Below are 22,507 nucleotides of genomic sequence, written 5' to 3'. Positions count from 1 at the left end.
AACTACTGAGCAGTTACACTATTTAACAACTTAGGAACACAACTCTGGTGTAAGTGAAACCAGACCTACTATTCTGAGAAATATTTGTCTGTTTATACACAGATCAGCATGGACCTATAGGCATATATAGCTACAGATCATGTCTCATAATATGAAATAGTTTGCAAATGGTAAGGAGGGAATGATGTCACTCTGATTATCATCCATGATTTTTTTTTTAAAGCATATTCACGCTTTCTATCACTTTATCACCAAGTAATAACAGTTGGAAAAAAAAAGTATCGCAACACAGCTGAATGCAGGAAGCAAAGAAGGAATATTTGCTAATTAAAACACTCACCTCCTCTTGGCTCAAGTTAGTCACATAATCAATCTTACCAAAAAAAAACCAAACCCAGTACCATCGAGTCGATTCCAACAGACTTATTATAGCCAACCTTGCTATATTTTGCCCTTGTTCCTATAATTCAGGAGCCAATACCCTTTCTTATAGCTCCTTCCATTAATCTACCTAAACACATTTTAATACTGCATACTATAGTATATATGCTACAGCAAATACATGTTTGTTAAGCCAATTACAAGAGATGCATGAATTTTGAGTGGTGTGTCCCTAACACCTTATTTTTCCCATAAATTCTTTTTGTTTTGGTAAACAATTTTGGAGAACTTAAGGATTTTCAGGAACATATACATATTGTATTATAGCAGAAACACCTATATAATACAAAGCAGCTAAGAAAATCCTTTACAATATCCTCCTATTTCCAGATTAAATTCCTCATTGCCTTTCTTAGTAAACCAACAAATCACTGTTTCATAAAGCTTCTCTTAATATTCTTGAAGCATAACATTTTTTTCTCTCCAAGAACTACTACAACCACTTTTCACAATAATGTTGTTGTCAGTCGCAGAAGAGATGATTCTGATTCATGGTGACCCCATGTGTGCACAGGAGAACTGCTTCATAGGGTTTTCAAGGCTGTGACCTTTTGGAAGCAGATCACCAGGCCTGTCTCTCAAGATATTTCTGGGTGGGTTCAAACCACCAACTTTTATGCTAGTAGTCGAGCACTTGTTTAAATCAGGGACTCCTTTCATATTAATACTATATTCTAAAGCAACTGTCAAATTACAAACCTCCTGTATTCCAAGGCAAAGATAATAAATGCTGTCAGGTGCATAATTCTCTCCATTTGGGCGTCGGATCTCATTGACAAAATGGGCCAACCCATAGTTAAGCTCAGCCGTGGAATGAGAGAGAAGATCCTCTTTTAACTTTACTGATTTAGCTATAAATAAATAAAATAAAATAAATTAGTAATTGTTATTATTTACTGCCCTTTTTATTTAAGGTTAAGAAGCTTTCTGAAATTAATTTATTACATATAAGAACTTTAAAGTAAAATAAAATGCATTCTTAGCAATCAGTTTTAAACACCTTCCACCTACATTTATGTTTTTGAACTTAAAGATGGCTAATAACAAAATCTTGATTTTAAATAGGAATTAGGAGAAATTAAAACACTTACGAGATTTTAGTTCATCTAATACCAGGAGATCTTCATCAAGTTGCCTAGTTTTGACCCAGTGTTTCCATGCATTTACACCATATGTGTACTTGAAAGGAAAGCTGCATTCTGAATTGTCAGAACTATCATCATGAGACTGGTATCCTGATACAGCTTTTCTCTTTGGTCCCTATTAATAAAACAGCATTGTAAAATCTTTTTTTAAGCCTACCACTATCTCCTTCCTCTATGAAAACCATCTCTTGACAAATGCAAATTAAAAGTGTATTAATATTTCCATGCTTAGAACTGGGTGGTATTTCTGAATCTGAGAGTAGTTAGTTACCTATAACATTTCCTGAAATGGTACGCAGGCACATAAATCATTCTGTACAACAAAAACATAGTATATTCTGTTTTGAGTCATTTATGATGGGAAAATAATCAAATACAGATATTAATCAGTTAATAAGCTGAAATAAAATGGTTCTAAACATAAGGGAGAAACTGAAGAACATTTCCATGAATCCACCTTACAGGGAATGAACACTCACTTCTTTTCACTTTCTTCATGTATTTTTAGCAGTATAAAAGTTTTTAATTTTGATGTAGTCCAATTTACATAGGTTTTTCTTTTGTTCTTGTGCTTCTGGTATTGTATTTAAGGAATCATGCCTAAACCACGATTGTGAAGATTTACATCTATTTTTTTTTCTCAGAGTTTTATAGTTTTACCTCTTTAAGGTCTATGATCCATTTTGAGATAACCTGCATATGGTGTGAGTTAGGAGTCCAACTTCATTCTATTGCATGTGCTCACCCTCTTTTTCAGTTTTCTTTGTTTAGTTTTTGGGAAATTTGTGAAAGCTATCTTTCTTAAGGTTTCTTCTCATCTTTGATGTTGAAAATTAGAAATGTAGGTTGATAAAATATTAAAACAATTACACCTGCTAATACATCTAGGGAAACCCTGGTGGCGTAGTGGTTAAGCGCTACGGCTGCTAACCAAAAGGTCAGCAGTTCGAATCCGCCAGATGCTCCTTGGAAACTCTATCAGGCAGTTCTACTCTGCCCTGTAGGGTCATTATGAGTTGGAATTGACTCGATAGCAGCGGGTTTTTTAATACGTTTAGATTTTGTCTACCTGAATGATCACACTGGCCGTATGGTCTATGTGTTGGCATGCTTAGTAGAGCCCAGATACAAAAATAATCTACATATGTCAATGCTGTTTAATAAACTCATCAAAAATAATGTCTAAATAAACAGCTCCCTAGAAAACATCCATGATTCTTTTCAAAAGAATTACATTTACTTTTTTATCAGTTGCTTTCTATTTCAACCTTGTATCAAAGCAAATTAAAAAAAAAAAAAAATCAAGTGGTGATAATATTCACTTTTTCTATGACGCGACAACTAAATCTGAGATATTTTTGATATTTAGAAATAATTTACCTCTTAAAGTCTTTTTCAACTTGGAAAAAAATATCTTCTCACATTCTCAGGAACATCAGAACATCACTGTATCCTTACTCTATGCCTAAACAGAGATATTAGGTAGATCCAAGAATACTATTAAATTTTGTACCTTTTTCTTAGATCGAGGTCTGGGCTGTTCCTCATATTCTTCTCCAAAAACAGGTGGTAATAAAAACTCATTTTCCATATCAAGCTCCTCAGCCGCTGGAAATCAAATTAGGATAACTTTTATTTCAATTATCATAGCACGGGCTTATGTTACATAAATGCAGAGAACAAAGAACTAGTCACAGAATGTAAATACCCATGTATAGATAACCTGTGCTGGGGTGAGGAGTGAAGATTTGCTTTGTCTATAGGGTCGCTATGAGTCAGAATCGACTCGACAGCAATGGGTTTAACATGGTCTATGAGATTTGATAAACTCTGTTCCAACTCTTAAAAAACATTATGCATATATTAGCAACAAAAAGACAACCCAATCAAAAAAAATGGGCAAAAGATCTGAACAGACATTTCATCAAATAGGAAATTCAAACGGCCAACAATCACATGAAAAGATGCTCAGCATCATTAGCCATTAAAAAAAAAAAAAAAAGCCCGCTGTTATCGATTTATTCCAACTCACGGCGACCCTATGGGACAGGGTAGAACTGCGCCATAGGGTTTCCAAGAAGGAGCTGGTGGATTCAAACTGCCAACTTTCTGGTTAACAGCTTTTAACCACTATGACACCAGGGCCCCTTCAGTAGCCATTAAACCAAACCCGTTGCTGTTGAGTCGATTCTGACACATAGCGACCTATAAGACACAGTAGAAATTCCCCATAGAGTTTCCAAGGAGCACCTGGCAGATTTGAACTGCCGAGCTTTAGGTTAACAGCCGTAACACTTAACCACTACGCCACCAGGGTTTCCTCAGTAGCCATTAGGGAGATGCAAATCAAAACCACAAGCTACCACCTCGCCCCTAACAGGTTGACAATGATCTTTTTTTTAAAAAAAAAAAGGGGAAAAACAAAAGGTTTTGGCAAGGTTGTGAAAAAACTAGAACCCTCATCCATTGCTGGTGGAAACATAACATGGGACAACCATTGTGGAAAATAGTTTGGCAGGTCCTCAAAAAGTCGAACATAGAACTACGACAAGACCCAGCAATCCCAACCTTAGGTATATGAAAACCAAACCAAACCAACACTTTATGAAAAGCGCTGCAATGCATGTTGGTGTAAAGGTTTCTGTTTGAGTTCCTGCTTTCAATTCTGGGTACATACACCTGAGATTGGAGCCCATGTGGCACAGTGGTTAAGAACTCAGCTGATAACCAAAAGGTCTGCTGTTTAAATCCACCAGCTGCTCCTTGGAAACCCCATGTGGCAGTTCTACTCCGTCCTATAGAGTCACTATGAGTAGAAATTGACTCAATGGCAACGGGTTTTGGTTTACAGGTGGGAAGCAGGGGGAAAGAGGGAATTTTGGCTTCGGGAGCATTGAGTTTATGTTAACTTAGAAAAGAATAGTAAGAATGGTTTCACAACATGAAAAATACAGTCTATGCCCCTGAATTACACATGTAGAAATTGTTGAATTGGCATATATTTTGACCAAAATAAAACATTATGTATAACAAACATTAATATAGAATTTGCATGGACATGTGTGGTATCAGCAAAAGTATCAAAACCTGAAATTCAATTAAAAGATCTAATTGGTCTCAATATAAACATTTTGCTCTACTAAACCTTTTTAAAAAAACAAAATGTTTTATATTCTACTCAATTTGTTCACAAGCCAATGATAGATTCAGGAAAAAAATAAAATACATATTTCTTTTATCACAAAATACCTGAAAATAACTTTCTTCCTTTCAAAGTGAATGCAATTTTCAAAAAGGTCTTAAGAAAGGTCTTAAGAAAAATGCTACTAATATTTTTCAAAAAAAATTAAAAAACCCAGACACAATCATTTCTTAATTTTTTCCTGTATCTTCAAAACTTCCTACAATAAATTAACCTTCACAGAAAGCTTTTTAAGGTTCTAAGAAATTCTGACAACCCTACAATTCAATCCAATTCTGTACTTCATTTCAGAAACTATTGAGTTTTATTTGACTAATGGAAAAACTAAATTAAGAAAAATAAAGGCAATGTCACAAGCACTAAATGCTTAACTACAGTTATGACTCTGTAAATTCTACAACCATAGTTTCACAACGAAAAATTAATGTTTTATTTCAGTACCTCTGGGAAAATCTATTTCGATATCCAAATCTGGTTCATATGGTACATCAGGCATGTTGGATTGTGTCTCTGAGTCAGAGTTCTTCAAGATATCTGAACCAATGATATCTGTTTCAATAATTACACCTGTAATCAATCCATAATATCATTAGAAATCATAATAGAAAACCTCAATTGTTATGGTTGTGTGCTGTCAAGCTGATTCCGACTCATAGTGACTCTATGGGACAGAGCAGAACTACCCCACAGGGATTCCACGTAGTGGGGTGGATTTCAACAGCCTGAGCTCTTAACCACTTTGCCACCAGGGCTCCAATATCATTAGAAATCATAATAGACATCCTTCAGACAAAGATTAGACAGGCCCATAAAACAAAACAAGACTAAAAGGGCACACCAGCCCAGGGGCAAGGACTAGAAGGCAGGAAGAGACAGAAAAGCTGGTAATAGGGAACCCAAGTTTGAGAAGTGGTGAGTGTTGATGTGTCATGGGGTTGGTAACCAATGTCATAAAGCAGTATGTGTACTAATTGTTTAATAAGAAGCTAGTTTGTTCTAGAAACCTTCACCTAAAGTACCAAAAAAAAAAAAGAAAAATCAAATGACACATTGCACTGGGCAAATCTGCTGCTGCAAAAGAACTCTTTAAAGTGTTCAAAAAGCAAAGATGTCACCTTGAAGGCTAAGGTGCACCTAACACAAGCCATGGTGTTTTCAGTCGCCTCATATGCTGGATAATGAATAAGGAAGACCAAAGAATTGACACCACTGAATTACAGTACTGGTGAATAATATTGACTATACCATGGACTGCCAGAAGAACAAACAAATCTGTCTTGCAAGAAGTGCAGCCAGAATGCTCCTTAGAATCAAGAATGGCGAGACTTCATCTCACATACTTTGGACATACTATCAGGAGGGATCAGTCCCTGGAGAAGGACATCATGCTTGGTAAAATAGAGGGTCAGCATAAAAGAGGAAGACCCTCAACAAGATGGGTTGACATAGCAGTTCCAACAATGGTCTCGAGCATAATGATTGTGAGGATGATGCAAGATCGGGCAGTGTTTTGTTCTCCTGTACATGGAAACAACTCAACAGCACTTAACAATAACATGCCTTCATTCTTTACAAAATAAATTTGTCCAAGCTTAAAAAAAAAAAATCACAATAGAAAACCCTAATAGAATCCTTATTTTATCTGGCCGAAAGAAGTCATTTAATTGTAAATGCAAGAAAAGGGCAACTATTAAACAAGTCATAAAAGGAAAGACATATAGCATCTTGTAAACTACTATAATTTTTATAACTGTAATTGGAATAATCATGAGTACACCAAAACTTTCAATCCTATAAATTTTGACTGGCTCCCTTTCAAAAGTTAAAAAATGTGTTTTGATCGTAGAACAGCTCTGGTATGCAGAATATTTCTAAAAGTAATTTCTTGTCAGAAATAAACGAGGGTGGGTAACTGCAATTTTCAACATTTTTTTTGGAATCTGAATTCCACACCATGTAATACAAATGGCTTCTAATGTATTTATCTGTTACTTTCAAACTGTCTCAATTGTAACCCACAGTAAGAAATATATATATTTTATCCAGTACACAGTACAGGAAGAGCCTTGTTGTGTAGTGGTTAAAGCACGTGACCACTAACTGAAAGACTGGCAGTTCAAACCCACCAGCTGCTTCATGGGAGACAGATGTGGCAGTCTGCTTCTATAAAAATTTACAGCCTTACGAACCCTGTGGGGCAATTCTACTCTGGTTGCTATGAGTCGGAACTGAGTCAACAGCAACAGGTTTGGTTTGGTTGGACACGGTACAGGATGGTGGTGGGAGACAGACCATCATAGATACATACACACACATTGGAACATTTAAAAAATATTTCAAAATTTTCAAATTTCAAAAAACAATACTTACCTTTTCTGACAGAAATCTTCTAAAAAACATCTAATTTTTTTTAAAACAAAAAATACCAGTCGCAATCCACTAAATTAATTTCACAATTTCCTAACAGCACTTCACAAACATCATCACATTATGAAATACATAGAAAATAATAGTGTTTTTATTATACTCTAGGGTAAAGGGAATTAGGCAGCTCATGGCAAAATAGGGCTTTGTGTGTCATCAGAAGGTAAATACTCTAGGGCACTTAACAACCCATTCACAATATACTCATCATAGTATATCATTTGGCAAGCAGTGTCCTAACAGGTTATAGTAAACCTTGGTTTAGATAATGCAAATTAGTTTATTAGTATAAGCAAACAGCCAAAATTAAGGGGTAACTATTATAAAATAATAGTTTGAATCATTATCAAAGCCTGTAACTACTTTTGTATCTGTGCTACTCCATTAAGAATAATTTCGAGTTGATTTTATGAGTCAAATCCTGTTACAATGAAATCTTAAAAGAGACTACCCAAATCTCTGTTGGAAAAAAACAGCACGTGGCTAAAAGCAGCATGGATCTTTTAGTATAAAATACATTTTTGTTGCAATATTTCCCACACTCCCATATCAAGTTAAAGCACAATGATGTGTCCTGGAGAGTACAGTTAACAATTAGCAACAGTTATAAAAAAATCAATGATATACTTATTCGTAAGGGAATACAGTATAGCTTACTGCTGATGTTGGCAGTTTCTGGTTTTCCCTCATCTTCATTCACCGTATCTGTCATTGTAAGCAACTCTGTATCAAGAGGATCTGAGGAAACTTTGCTTTTTATCTCCTCAATTGCTACAGGGATCTTCTCACTGCTCTCCAATGGGGCAGGTAGAAAAACAGGAACTGGCACCTAATTAACCAAAGTATTTACTTTTAAGATTGACCATACATTAGAAGATATTCTTCCAAATCAAAAATTACTGACGCAGGATCTACTTTATTATACCATATTGGATAAAAGCTTTGAAAAAAATAATTTATCCAAACTAAGACGTCAACTGTGACAGGGGAAAGCCCAAATTATAAGCTGCTACCTTTTGAAATAAAAGTTAAGTTTTGAGGTGGTTCTGCTCCAGATTACATTACAACACTCATGCTCTGACACTGTGTCCTGAGTATTACATGAGATTTGGAAAGAAATAATGTAATATTTTATATGAAACTGTTACGTTTCAGTTCTAAACCTTATGGCTTCACAAGCATTTTTTTCAAAAACGAACTCAAGTATGAAACACAACATGCACAAGGCAGACAGCTTGCTAAACTTCTATCTCAATGATGAACATACACCTGATAAATGACAAAACATAAAACCTGATAAAACAAAATCATGATAACAGAGATTCAACCAAACCTAAGTCACTTGTTGAAGAAAGGCAACTCACTAAGCTAGTAATTGCAATACAATCACTGTTTTCCCACTTGTGCCTGAAATATTTTAAAGTGAAAAAGAGCTTGAAATCTGACTTACAGGAACAGGAACTGTAGTAGGAACAGGAATATTCTGACTGTACATGTGCATAGGTACTGGGATATACACAGGCACAGGAATAGGCACTGGAACATATTCTGTCTTCCAATTATCATCTAAAAATATAAAATACATGTATTTAAGGAACAATGTTAACTGTTACTCATATATAACTGCTCAAAGTTAAAAGTAATTTGGTAACAAAGAAAAATACTTAAGTGCCTCCATTTAAAGAAAAATCTGTTGTCACAAGATTTGGTAACTTCAAAACAAAACAAACAAAAAAATCTAAGTAGCAGGGGCTCAAACTTAAAACCGGTTTAAAAACGTATAGTTCTACACACCCATCAAACTCCTCTCACCTCCTCCTCGAAAGCCTTACTTAATCAATTAGAATACACCCACCATTATAAATTTGATGAAAATACATATTTAAATTATTTCACCTCATTCTGACAGGCAGGAAACAGAATTAGCTTTACTGATCACACTTAAAGAGATGATTTTCTTAGAACACCATTTTTAGCAAGGTCTTAGCCACAAAGAAAGTTCTGATACAGTATTTTCTCACTTTTGACATACGATTTATACTCTAGGCCTTCACTGGAAGACTGACTTATCTTAAATATGATTTAAAATGAAATGCTGGATTCTCTAGGTAATATCTAAAATTATATAAGGAAAAGCAACAGAAAATGACAAATTAAATTTATTCTGTAACCTATTATTTGAAAAAGCTATGGATTTTATTAAGTGAAATGTTAAATATAATGAAGTATATAAGTCAAATTTTCCTAAGTTACCTGTCTGACAAGATTTGGTCTGCATGTGAGGTTTACAGTAAGTGGCTTTTGTCATTGTTAAAGGTTTGCAAAGGACTGCTTTGTTCTTCATCTCTTTGTTGGGTGTTGGAGAAGGGGGTGGTGCTGAACCCTATAGAGAAGCAAAGAGAAAACACTGTATTTTTGTCTCTAATTTTCATCACTTCTTGGTACTAACATTTGGTTTCTAAAATCGTGAGCATGGAATACACAAAAGCTCAGAGAACTTAACTCAATATTCTACTATTAACTATGTTTGCCACAGTCTTAATCAATGTCCTAAGTACTGACAAAGCAGTAGTAATTATCTGCTATACAGATTTGTGTCGCCTTCAAAGTATAACCCACTGCCATCGAGTCGACTCCAACTCATAGCAACCCCATTGAGTTTCCAGGGCTGTAAATCTCTACGGAAGCAGGCTGCCGCATCTTTCTCCCACAGAGCCACTGGTAGTTTCAAACAGCCAACCTTTCAGTTAGTAGTTGACTGCTTTACCCACTGCACCACCAGCACTCCTCAAAAGATAGCATCAATTAGAAAAAATATGAAAAGAGAACTTTCACTTTTAAGTACAAAGTCAAAGTTATTAACTTGAACTGCAAAAATAACTAGGATCATGTAAATTTATTTGCAGTTATTATGACTTTTGGATACTCTAAAAACCCAGTGCCGTCGAGTCGATTCCGACTCACAGCGCAGAGTAGAAATGCCCCACAGAGTTTCCAAGGAGCACCTGGCGGATTCGAACTGCCGAACCTTTGGTTAGCAGCCGTAGCACTTAACCTCTATACCACCAGGGTTTGGATACTCTAGAGCTCCTTTTATTGGATAAACAGATGGTTGTTGTTGCTGTTAGGTGCCTTCTGGTAGATTTTTGCCTCACAGAGATCCTATGTAACAGAGTAGAACTGCCTGTTGGCGTAGTGGTTCAGAGCTACGGCTGCTAACCAAAGGGTCAGCAGTTCGAATCCACCAGGTGCTCCTTTAAAACTCTACGAGGCAGTTCTACTCTGTCCTATAGGGTCGCTGTGAGTCAGAACTGACTTGACGGCAACCTTTAACCTTCAATCCTTAATGGAACAGGCTGTCAGGTCTTTCTCCCCCAGAGCCACCGGGTGGGTTCAAACAGCTAATTTTTCTGTTAGCAGCCAAGAGCTTAACCGCTGCACCCCTAAGGCTCCTTATAAACAAATTAAACGGTACTAAATTTGAAAAGGAGCCCTAGTGGCACAGTAGTTAAGAGTTTGGCTGCTAACCAAGAGACCAGCAGTTGAAATCCACCAGGAGGTCCTTGGAAACCCTATGGGGCAGTTCTACCCTATCCTATAGGGTCACTATGAGTCGAAATCGACTTGATGACAACGGATTTTTGGTTTGGAAATTTGAAAAGGTAGGAAAAACTACAAAAAGAATTACCAAATTTACCAAAAATATCATCAAGCTTTAAATTGTGTATTCCATGACCCAATAATTACACATTTAGAAACACCCTATAGATACAATCTCTCAAATGTTTTATGATGTTCACTGCAGTATTATTTGTAACTGCAAAATAAATAAATAAATAAAATCTGGAATAAGCTAAAAGCAGAAAGCTGAAGATTTGTCCTTAAGGGGCTTAGGATAAGGTGTTTTCCATACCACCTACTGATATGGGAAAAAGTAGATACAGTATAATACTTGAATAAAGCACTTATTACTTAAAAAACTTGTATGCATTTTTAAAGGCTTACAAAAAATTATTTATAGTAGATATTGCACTAGTTACAAATACAATAAAGGGCTGGTACTAGAAAGATCTTATTCCAGATTCATCAGGATTTCAAAAAACATAATTAAGCACCTGTAAGAAAGAGGAAGATTCCTGAACAAGGAGCTAGGGAACTGGGTTGCAACACTCCTGCTGTGTGACAATGGGCAAGTCACTCAACTTCACATGCCTCAATATTCTCATTTGTAAAATGGGAAGAATAACTTTGCAAACATTTATTGAGTACCTACTATACACCAAGCATTGAATAAGTTTGGTCTGAACCGGAAAATACTCTGCTATCCTCAGATTAGAAGGAGGGAGTCCCAAATCATTTACGTCCCTGGATTACTCAGTATTTTACCCTCCTGCCATTCTGCAAATGTTACTTCATGTCAATTAAACTATGCCAGCTGGTGAAAACCAACACTTGATTCCCATATCTTTCTGTTTTAGAATGCTTTATATACCACTTGAAATGCATAATCTATACCTATTTATGCTGAACACTGAAAAAGAACTCAAGATGATGAAAATAATGACAAAACTACCACTTGTCGATTAAATAATATACGAGGTACTGTACAAACCACCAAATCTTATTTTATCCTCATAGCACCGCAAGAGGGAGGACTTTTTATTTTTATTACTGTAATTTTATGGTTGAGGAAACTGAGACTCAAAACTTACACAACTTGCCAAGGGTCACAAAGCTAAAATTTTTGAAGTCAAGTTCAACTACATTCAACTGATGCCAAATCCTAGGTTCATAACTGCTGTACATACTCCTTGATGAAGTCTGGGACACAACAGCTACCACTTGTTTAGTACTTACTATGTGACAACCCTGAGGTAAGTACTATTTTCATCCCCATTTTACAGATAAAGAAGCTCAAACAAAGAATGTGAAGTAATTCGTCCAAAGTTTGACAGCTGTGAAGTGGAGCCAACATAACCCTATACACAGAAGCATCACACCATTCCTCCACAGGAAAGACCCGAGAAACTAAGTAAAACAAACATCAATATTGGAACCTTAAGCATCAAATAGGAAACGCTGGAGGTGTACTGGTAAAGAGCTATGGCTGCTAACCAAAACTTCAGCTCTTCGAATCCACCAGGTGCTCCCTGGAAACCCTATGGGGCAGTTCTACTCTGTCCTAATCTACTCAATGGCAAAGGATTTGGTGTTAGGAAGCATCAAACGAAGAGATAAAGAACTCATCCAAGCACCAAATGGAATGAGAAACTGACAGAGAACAGAGCAGGAGGATAAAATGCGAGCAGAGGGTCCCTATCACTTAATGCAGCATGGATTTGCCATCTGTCAGAGATCGGCAGGCAGGGGGAATGGGAAAGCAATTTCATGGAGGTCCCAGCAGGAGACAGAGGCCCCAGTAACTAGCCATAGATGCTTTACTACTCCTCACCCTTCATCTCCCTGCTTGGCCTCCGCTGCTTCCCAGCAGGCCGAGTGACAGCGGCCCAGAAGGCACTGGCTCCATGCCATGTGCACTCGCACCACCCAAACCGGTAGGCTCCTACAGTGCCCCTGTTGTTGTTGCTGGTGTTGCTTGTTCGGCTTCCTTTGTTTTCTTCCCTGCCTCTTACCTCCTCCCCCTCCTTTGTCTCGAACACCTGGCTCCCTGTGCCATCTTTCCTTCTTCTCCACAGGCTGTGAAGCACTGCTCGGCTGCCTTGGGAACTGCTTCCCTGGTCTGTGCTGCAGCACTGGTGGGATCCCTGGGGCTTTTTTGTTTGTTTTCTTTTTCTTGGCTTAGGAGGCCCTTCCCCAATCTGTGCAGCTGCACCGAAGAGATGAGGCACTTTCTTGGTCTATGCAACCTTTCCAGTGGGATCCCTGGAGGCTTTTTCTTTTTTTTTCTTCTTCTTCTTTCCTTTTTGTCTCTCTTCATTTCTCAGTTTCAAGTCTCTCTACTTACTTTCTTTTCCCGTCTCCTGAAAACACGGCACTGTGTGCCATCTCTGCCCCATATAGGTGGGCTACACTGCGTGGCTTCGGAGCCACTTCCTCGGTCTGTGCAGCCATGCCAATGGGATCGCTGGGGTCTTTCTTTCTTTACTTTTTTTTTTTATCTTTCCCTTTTTGTTTTTCATTTCTCAGTTTCTCATCTCTCTGCTTTCCTTCTTTTTCTGTCTCCCAAATGCCTGGCACTATGTGCCCTCTCCGCCTCTTCAAGATGGGCTGTGCCCCGGGTCCTGGAAGTCACTTCCCCAGTCGCAGGTGGTATCCCTGGGGCATTTCTTTTTTGTCTTATTTTTATTTTCGTTTCTTTTTTCCTTTATCTTCATTTCTCAGTTTCTCGTCTCTCCACTTCAACTGCAAGCTCACTCAAGAACTTTTTGTTCCTATGTTTTTTTTGTTTTTTTTTTTTTTTTGGCTTCTGTTTCTTCTCTCTCTCTCCTTTTTCATACCCATCTTAGCTTCACACATCGCAACCTCCCCCTTTCCTCTTGCCTACCTGCACCGAGCAGCACAGGCATGGTCTACCGGAACCTGCCCGGCACTGACCCCCGGACCGCCCTGTCAGCCCCAGTATGTACCACAAACAACCCTTCCCAGTCCCTCACCTTCAGCTGGACCTGCCCTGCTTCACTGTAGCTGAGCGACTAGCCCTGCCCATTGGACAAGAAAGGGAAAAGTATCGTGCCCAAAGATGAGCAAACAACAAAGAACGCACAGCCTGCCTGCTCAGACATAACCCAACAAAAATTTTTAAAAAAGGACAAAACAATCAGATCTACAATCAATAATTGAAGAATATAACTACTGAATGTCCTGAAGACAGGAGACAATAGCAAAACATATTTAAAAAAAAACAGGACAGGATGCTTCCAGTAGGAATAAAAAAACAGACAACTTTCTAGCAGAAGGAAAAGCACTACAACCACCTGCTAGAGAATTCAAGTATCTAATAGTCAGAGCTATCCAAGAGTTGAGGCAAAAACCAGACAAAAATGAGGAAAAAATAGACAAATTCTTAGAAAACGCAGACAAATTCAAGGAAAATACAGATAAAACTACGGAAGAATTCAGGACAATAACACAGGAACAAAATGTCAAAATAAACTACTAGAAATTATACAGAAACAACAATTAGAAATCTACAAGATAAACAACAATATTTCAGAATTGGATGCTGTCAGAGAAGGTGTGACGAGCAGGTGTGAAACAACAGAAAACCCAGAAGACTCCACAAGAACACTACTGGAACTAATAAAAAGACTCAGCAGAGTAGCAGGATACAAGATAAACATACAAAAATCACTTGGATTCCTATATGCCAATAAAGAGAACTTTGAAAACGAAAACAATACCATTTATAATAGCCCCTAAAAAAATAAAATACTTAGGAATAAATCTAACCAGGGATGTAAAAGACGTAAACAAAGAAAACTACAAAACACTACTGTAAGAAACCAAAAGAGATCTACATAAATGGAAAAACATACCATGTTCATGGACAGGTAGACTCAACATTGTGAAAATGACAATTCTACCCAAAGTATCTTACAACAATGCAATCCCAATCCAAATACCAATAACATTCTTTAAAGAGATGGAAAATCTAACCATTAACTTTATATGGAACAGGAAGAAGCCAAGACTAAGTAAAGCACTACTGAAGAAGAAAAAAATAGGTCTCGCACTACCGGACCTCAGAACCTACTATACAGCTACAGTAGTCAAAACAGCCTAGTATAGGTACAACACGCCATAAAACAATACGTGTACTGTTTAACGAGAAGCTAGTCTGTTCTATACACCTTCACCTAAAGTACAATAAAAAAAATTATATATCTAAATTCTCATCTCTTGAAGATTATGGGTAGATAAATACAAGATTCCAAAGCTTACATGGAACAAATGAGAGAGGACTTTATAGGACAAAAGGTAATAGTATCAATGGCAACGCATTTACCTTTCCCTAACAATGCTCCCTACATCCTTCTGTTTGTCCTATAATGTGGTTCAATTGCCACAAAAGGGAAAAAAAAAAAAAAGTATGTAATATTGTGCTGGTGTTTAAGTGGTCTTTTGAAGCCCTTTATCAAAAGCTTAACATCTTTGAAACGAGGTTTGGAGTTGCCTTATGGCTGCAAAGGTTAACAAAACAGGAAGAGATCATGTTCTTCAGCATGTATGAAAGTTCTTGGTATTAAAATGGGGTAATTCAGCAAAATACTTTTGTATTATGTCATTTAAAAAACGTATTTGCACAAGATGAGGAGAGCTGGTTGGGGGGACAGGGAGAAGCAAGAGAGAAAAAGTACAGCTTACTTTTCCAGGATATTGTTCAACTATAAACATCAAAAATAAAATTGATCTTAATAAATTCAAAAACATTCATCTTTCATCTACATCAGTGATCCTCAACTCTTGTTACATATTAGAATCACCCAAGGAACTTGGAAAAAATACAGAATTTCTGTGGTTGGGATCCAGACATCAGTAGATTCTGAAAACTTCCAAAATGATTCAAATATCCAGTCAGGCAGAACTAAGAATCACTAATCTGTCCTTATCTACCACAAGAGCTAGGCTCACTAACTTTCTATAACATGTCCACAAATGACTAACAGCTTCTCTTGGATAAGGATGCCAGAAATACCAGGTTTTCAACATTGCTAATTATTGTTAGACTTATCATAGAGACAGCAAGTGGCGCCTCACTGCTTTTCTAAGTGTGGCAAAAGCATTGTTTCTTCTCTTAAACGTCATTACACAGAAATGGCCACTTTAAAACTCCAGAAGTCTTTACATGCTAACATAAAAGCAGAATTTGATGTATTACACAAAAAGAAAGGAAAAATGGGCTAAATTTCAAGAAGGGGGGCACACTAGAAGTACTTCTCAAGTTTAAGAAGTCATAAATCTTACCCCCAGCATAGATAAATCAACACGGATACATATACAGAGAAGTGCATAAAGCCATTTAAAATCGGACCCAGCCTATCCTTTCAGCCTCATTTCCCATTAATTCACCACAGATCCCCTTAAACTCTGGTCACACTAAAACACCTGTAGTTTTGTCAAAGATGCATGTACTTTGCAAACTATTATTATTCCTCCTACTTTTCACCCCTGTCTACCTGGACAGCTTCTTCTCAACTGTTCACAAAGTAGGCTTATTCACAACCTTCAATCAAGTAATAACTATTTATTTACAGTAGATATATCTATCTCCCATAATAATGTGTGTAGAGACTATAGTAATTCATCTATATATTCCTCAGTATGTTTTTGAAAGTACCTGGTATTAACATCAGATAATCCAGCTGAATACTTTCACTGTCTCAGCAGAAGAAAATAAGAACTCTTCTATTATTATAATCAGATTAAACTGTCATAATTATTTTCTTACCCCCCCAAGTTACAGTGCCACTTAATCAAAATAAAAATTTTACACTTCACTTAAACAATACTTACTGTCATTTTGGTTCGGGACGTCTGACAACCCTGATCTAAAAACATAAACAAATTTTTAAAAAGACAAGTTATCGCTTTCTTCAGAATTTTCTAAACCTGTATTTCTCATTTTATTAAACTTTAATATAGTTATTAATATAAGCATTTGAAGTAAAGCATCTCAAATTTGAGTAGAAAGTGCTGAAACACAAACCTAAATAAGTGGAATTAACTCTCTTCTCATCTTACCACCTCAGAAAATATACATTGCTCTCGTGGCAATCCTATGTTCTTTAAGTCTTAAAAAACAACAAAGGTCATAGTTCCCAGAGGTTTTTGTTGTTGCTCCCATTTACTTCCAACACATACAATTTGGTAAAATGGTTTTCATTTAAAAATGCAGATGACACATGAAAGGCAGATGATTTCTTTTTTTAGAGTTTTTGTAATTTTAATGACCTTGTCTTCAATTCCACCTAGAACCTTTTTAACTAGCAGTAAAATTTAAAAAGGGAATAAAGTAAAAAAAAAAAAATGCACCTGTAAGAATTATCTCATTTCAGTATCATATGGGATACTCCCACCCAGAAAAACTATGGAATTTAAATTGCTGTTAAACTAACTCCAAAATCAACTATTCACTATCACTGCTTTATATTCAGAAGCAAGGAAAAAAGACTGCTATAGAAGTTTTTCAAGTCACCACCTGAAGTATTACATACCATAGTGTAAGTTTTCAGGTCCCTTCTGAGTTGTCATGTTGGGTTCATTTTGCTGACAGTAGAAACGTAGTAAGCAATGTTGATCACAGAAATGTTTCATTTCTCCACGCCACTGTACTCGCTCTTTAAGAGTTCCTTGAGATTTACAACAGTCACACCTTGCAGCCTTACGGAATGAAAAAGGAAAGTTTCAGACATTTCAAATTAGAAAGCTTAAAAATTCAAACATGTACAAGGATTTTGAAAGATATGCAACACTTTTATCTATGATTATTTCCAAATGTGATAAAACAATGTCTGATAAAGAAGAAAATTATAATACAAATCATATACATGAAATAAAATCCACAAGAAATAAAACTGAAAAACTGGAGCAATTGACAACAAATCTTTCTGTACTTACCAAAAGTCAAAGACCAACATTACAAAGATGGAACCAATAAAAGTGAACACTGATAGACCAAATTGATACATATTTCAATTTTTAAGTTATTTTGAGGGCCATAACAATACACTGGTAGAAGTCTACAATCACATTACATTGAAAATTTCTGATTGATAAAAAGATTTCCCAGACTCAACTCATGGCTTATATAATTGATTAAAGAAATTGAAAAAGACCACAGTAATTCTGAAGCTCTTATGGTGAGAAATTTACAGATGTTAAATTGAAGTATTTTTGTTTCTTAACAGTTTAATAAATTTAAAGAGCTTTAAAAAAAATACACTGATTCAATATAAAGATTCCAGGTTCATGTTTTAAAACACTCAATGTCTAATTACTTAAAAAAAAAAACGCTATACCTTAAGATAGCAAGTTTGACCTACATCTAAGAAAAGAATCAGCCCTAACCATACCATAACAATATGCAAAAATAACCATTAAAATTCATATAGTTATACTTCCTGATGGTCAACGAATAACCTAGGGACAGATTTTCATTTTTTAGGGATCTCATTTTCCCTAGACTTTTGCCCATTTTCACTACTTCTTAATACCTTAATCAGTGAGTGAGCCAAAAATATACATGATTAAGTTCAACTATAGCACCTTTCAAAATTAAGTTTCTGATCTAGTTAAGAATAGAAATAAATTACTATGATTTTTAAAATCATCCTCAGTCTTCACTAACTTAGAAATTTTGATAATGCAAATATTAAGTTTTTTGTGTTTTATAATTGTGGCTGTGAATTTTGCTCATTACTCTAAATAATCTAGAGTGCTATACTATGAATTTTGAGATCTCTCACTTTGTATTTCAAGAAGAGTCCTATAGATAAATACAATGTCAAAACCCATAGTCAAGAATATTAACAAATGATTATGTTGGTAAACAGGTTTTATATAGTAAACATACCCCAAAGTTAGAACACAGGCTCTTTTTTTTCTCCAGGTCAGGTATTTCTCCTGCTGAATAAATGTTAAATGAATGAAGCAAAATTACACTATAAATGACTATTAATTGATGCCACTATCACATCTCTTGTAAAAAAAAAAAAAAAAACTTGTGAATTCAAATACTATATTGCTAGTAGGATGTGCCAATGTCTATTAATAACAGCACTTAATATCAACGTAGGTGAAATTTTGTCAATAATGACAAAAAAATCCCTGCACAAAATTCTCACCAGCCAAAGATGTTCTTTAAAATAAACACAGACCTGTTCTAGGTTTCAATTTCCTTTTCCACTTTTATAAAGTCCGAGAAGAAACAAAGCACAGAGTAAGAAAATGGAAGCTTAACATTCTATTCAATGAACCTAATCAGTGCAGGAACTGAGCTAAAGAAAAGTTGCTGTAGCCTGAATACCTCGTTCATTGAGAGCCTGTAATAAAAGTCCAGAACTTTGTATCTACTCTCTACAGAACTCACAACAGTCCTGCAAACTGGGTACTGGAAACAAAGATACAAAAAAGTTAAGAGACTTCTCTAAAGACAAATATTAAAAATGCAGCAATAGGATTCAAAGGAGACAACTAAGTCAAAACTGGGCTTTATCTTGTACACCAAGTTATAAAGACCATAGAAAGACAAAATGAATTTACATAATTGAATGGAGAATAAAAATCCTAGTAAAAGTAAAATGCTACAAAAGGAGGTTCTTAATATCTAAAACCCAAATCAATGTGTATAAAATTCATTCAAATGACTGTATGTACTGACTTCTTAGTGCATGGTAGTATTTCCATTTACACAATAATTTAGAAGGCCAAGGGCATAAAACCAAACACAGTCCACCCAGAAAATCTGAACAATTAAATTACTTCATTATTCTTTAATTACAGACACTTGGTTTTTATATTATACTTGAAGCTCCTTTCCTCCAGAAGAATTTGCAAATGGCATAAAAATACATGCATTTATTTTCAGGCTGAAAGGATAATAGGTGAGAACTCAATACTACTTCTAAGCCTAACGCTATAATAAAAAATTTGGAGGTTGTGAAACTTCTTTTTTAATTCTTTTAAAGCAACTCTTGCAAACTTCCAGCTCACTGCAATTGAGCTGAAATGTGATGGCCAATTTAAAAACATCACAAATGACCACCATTCCTTACCAACACCCCTCACCCCACCTCCAATTGAGAGCACTTAAGAAAGCTTAACATTTCTCCAGCATTAGAACTGAAGTGTGGCATAAGTCTCCGGTTCAAAAATACTGCATCATTATCACCTATTTCTAAGTTTTCTTGTCGCTGTCGTAGATCAAGGATTGCAATGTTATTTAAACAAAAACAAAAACAATAACTGGTTCAAACAACCTAAATAAAAGGCAGGTACTAAACTTTGATTCAAATAGTCCTGATCCAACCTTTCAGGTAATACAGGAATCTCTTATTCAATAGCCGACAGTTATTCTACCTGTAGTCCCCTGGAGAGTCCAGTGACTCATTTTTGGTTGATACATATCCTTGTAACATTCCCATCCACTTATGTTCCCTATTTCACTAAACAAACCTAATTTTGCAGGGTGAGGGAGACTATGAATATGAATGAATTAGGGGAATTTTACAGATACTTTTAAAAGGAATTCTTTATGACTTCTCAATGTCTTTCTGAGTACTTTAAAGTGATTTACTACCCACCCCCCTCCCCTCCAAAAGAATGCAGTGATAAAAACAGTAGGTGACAGAAAACTATACAAACATTTAAGTTACAGGAATTTTTCAGTTACCTAAACATTTAAATCAACAGTATTGGATATTATCTTTTGAAAAGTAATTTCAAAAATAAAGAATTTTAAAAAAACACATTATATCTAGTGATTTATAGGTTTAAAAAAAATTATAAAAGTCCAATAATATTTTGCATTCAGCTTTCCTTTCAGACCTTTGTAATAAAATGTAAGTACTAATTTGATTAAAGACCATAAGTCATAGTATTAAATTATTACACGGCATTTGCATTAAAGAATTTAATACTGTCACCATTCACTACTGGTTTGTAAAACCAATCAAAACCTGTGTTAATAAATTTTGTAGTCTGAAGTAATAAATTTTAGGAAAAAATGAGATCAACTAAGTAGTGTGAAGTATTATTTGGAAACAAAGGGCCTTTGAAATATCTTCACCATAAATGAGTATCTTCCATTATTATTCCATTACAATCCTTTTAAACTTTTTGAGATTAAAAAAAAAAAAAAAAATCCTCCCACCTGGTTTTACATATTGCCTGGAAACATTTACTTTGAAGAAAAGTAAAACCTATTTCCTTCTAAAAAGTTAATCTGGTAGAAGAAAAAAAACATTAATTTTATTCTCATTTTTTGCTTGTATGAGGTCAACATTTCAAAACCTAATTTAGAGATGATAGTATTCAGTAAATCTCCATTTGAAATCCAGAAACAAGACATTATATGGACCACAAAAAAATTATTCAAAACGTCTTGTTAAATAAAAGAAACATACACAGGAATTTAAAAATCTTAGTATTAAATATAATTTTGAAAGTTATTTATACTCTAGGTAATCTCTCAATTTACAGGGTAAAGATACAGAAAGGTGAAAATAAAATTTATGTGCTCTACTATTTATGAATACTCACACAATCAGATTGGCTAGCTTATGTTTTTGAATTCTCCTTAATGAGATACTCTTTTTAAAGAGATTAAAATTCTCCCTCTCCCCTCAAATAAACTAGACTGACTTGTAAGGGTCACATTTTTTAATGGACTAAAATCTAAAATTTTGAATACTTACATAAAAAAGACAAACTGTAGACATGGAAAGAATATCAAAAAGCCATAATTAGTCTGGGCTCATTTACCACATTTTCAAGATGATGGTGAGATTGGTAGTAAATGGAAGGAACTCAGGAGATGTGTAAAGAAATACAGTTTGACTCAGGTAAAAGCACACAATACAAAAACTTACTCTTTGAAATATAATAGCTGCCTCCACAGAGAAGCCAAACATCAATCAGGAAAGGGCAAGCAACTCTATTCTTCAGTCTTTGAAGGTTTTATTGTATATTGTGTTACCGTACAGAAAATATTATCACTGTTACTTGCTTTGCAAATTCCTATCATTTGACAAAAATGTTCTTACATTTATTCCTCAGATTTGTGTAATATGTAATGATATTGTGTACATTATACAAACATTTGTAGAGTTTACAATAAGACAAGGAATAAAATAAAAATGTATTTATAACGTTTAGAATACTGACATTAAAAATAACTAATTACCTAGATATTTAACTAATATATCCCAAAATATACTGCTTCACTTAATTTTCATTATTGAACAGAGCAAAATAAGAACATTAGATACAATTATCCTTTAAAACAAGTAGCAAAATGGAACAAATGATGACATCTAGAATAAAGTGTTTTTGCCACGGAGCACTTCTCTGCTTCCCCAAAAAAGAAAAACCAACAGATTTCTCTATTTTAATTATAAATAAATCAGGAAGTATTCTTTCCATGTAAAAAGCCAGACAGAGAAGTACATTCAGTGCATTACAAACAGAAAACTAAATCCTCCAAAAGATTATTAAAATATATTCAAGTTTGGAATTCATAATTACAAATTATGCATAAATCTGTACAATAAAATAATGACGAGGAAATCATCATTTTCACATGGAACAATGTTTCAAACAATTAAAATATGTGATA

General features: G+C 35.3%; 1 protein-coding gene across 2 annotated transcripts in view; it reads right to left on the bottom strand.

The window, feature by feature from the left end:
* The window catches only part of ZMYM2 (zinc finger MYM-type containing 2), a 134,054-nt gene that overhangs the window by 31,369 nt on the left and 80,178 nt on the right, over window positions 1-22,507 (bottom strand). For both annotated transcript variants that reach the window (XM_049867324.1, XM_049867323.1), the window contains 9 exons: window positions 17,388-17,553; window positions 16,687-16,721; window positions 9,466-9,595; window positions 8,663-8,778; window positions 7,870-8,041; window positions 5,230-5,355; window positions 3,100-3,194; window positions 1,533-1,701; window positions 1,141-1,292 (listed from right to left, as the gene is read on the bottom strand). In XM_049867324.1, coding sequence (XP_049723281.1) covers window positions 1,141-1,292; window positions 1,533-1,701; window positions 3,100-3,194; window positions 5,230-5,355; window positions 7,870-8,041; window positions 8,663-8,778; window positions 9,466-9,595; window positions 16,687-16,721; window positions 17,388-17,553 — 1,161 coding nt within the window. The remainder of the gene's footprint in view (window positions 1-1,140; window positions 1,293-1,532; window positions 1,702-3,099; window positions 3,195-5,229; window positions 5,356-7,869; window positions 8,042-8,662; window positions 8,779-9,465; window positions 9,596-16,686; window positions 16,722-17,387; window positions 17,554-22,507) is intronic.

Source organism: Elephas maximus, chromosome 23 (genome assembly GCF_024166365.1).
Source record: "Elephas maximus indicus isolate mEleMax1 chromosome 23, mEleMax1 primary haplotype, whole genome shotgun sequence".
Lineage (NCBI taxonomy): Eukaryota > Metazoa > Chordata > Mammalia > Proboscidea > Elephantidae > Elephas > Elephas maximus.
Note: the sequence above shows the minus strand (reverse complement) of the source record. Positions and strands in the feature narration are given on the sequence as shown.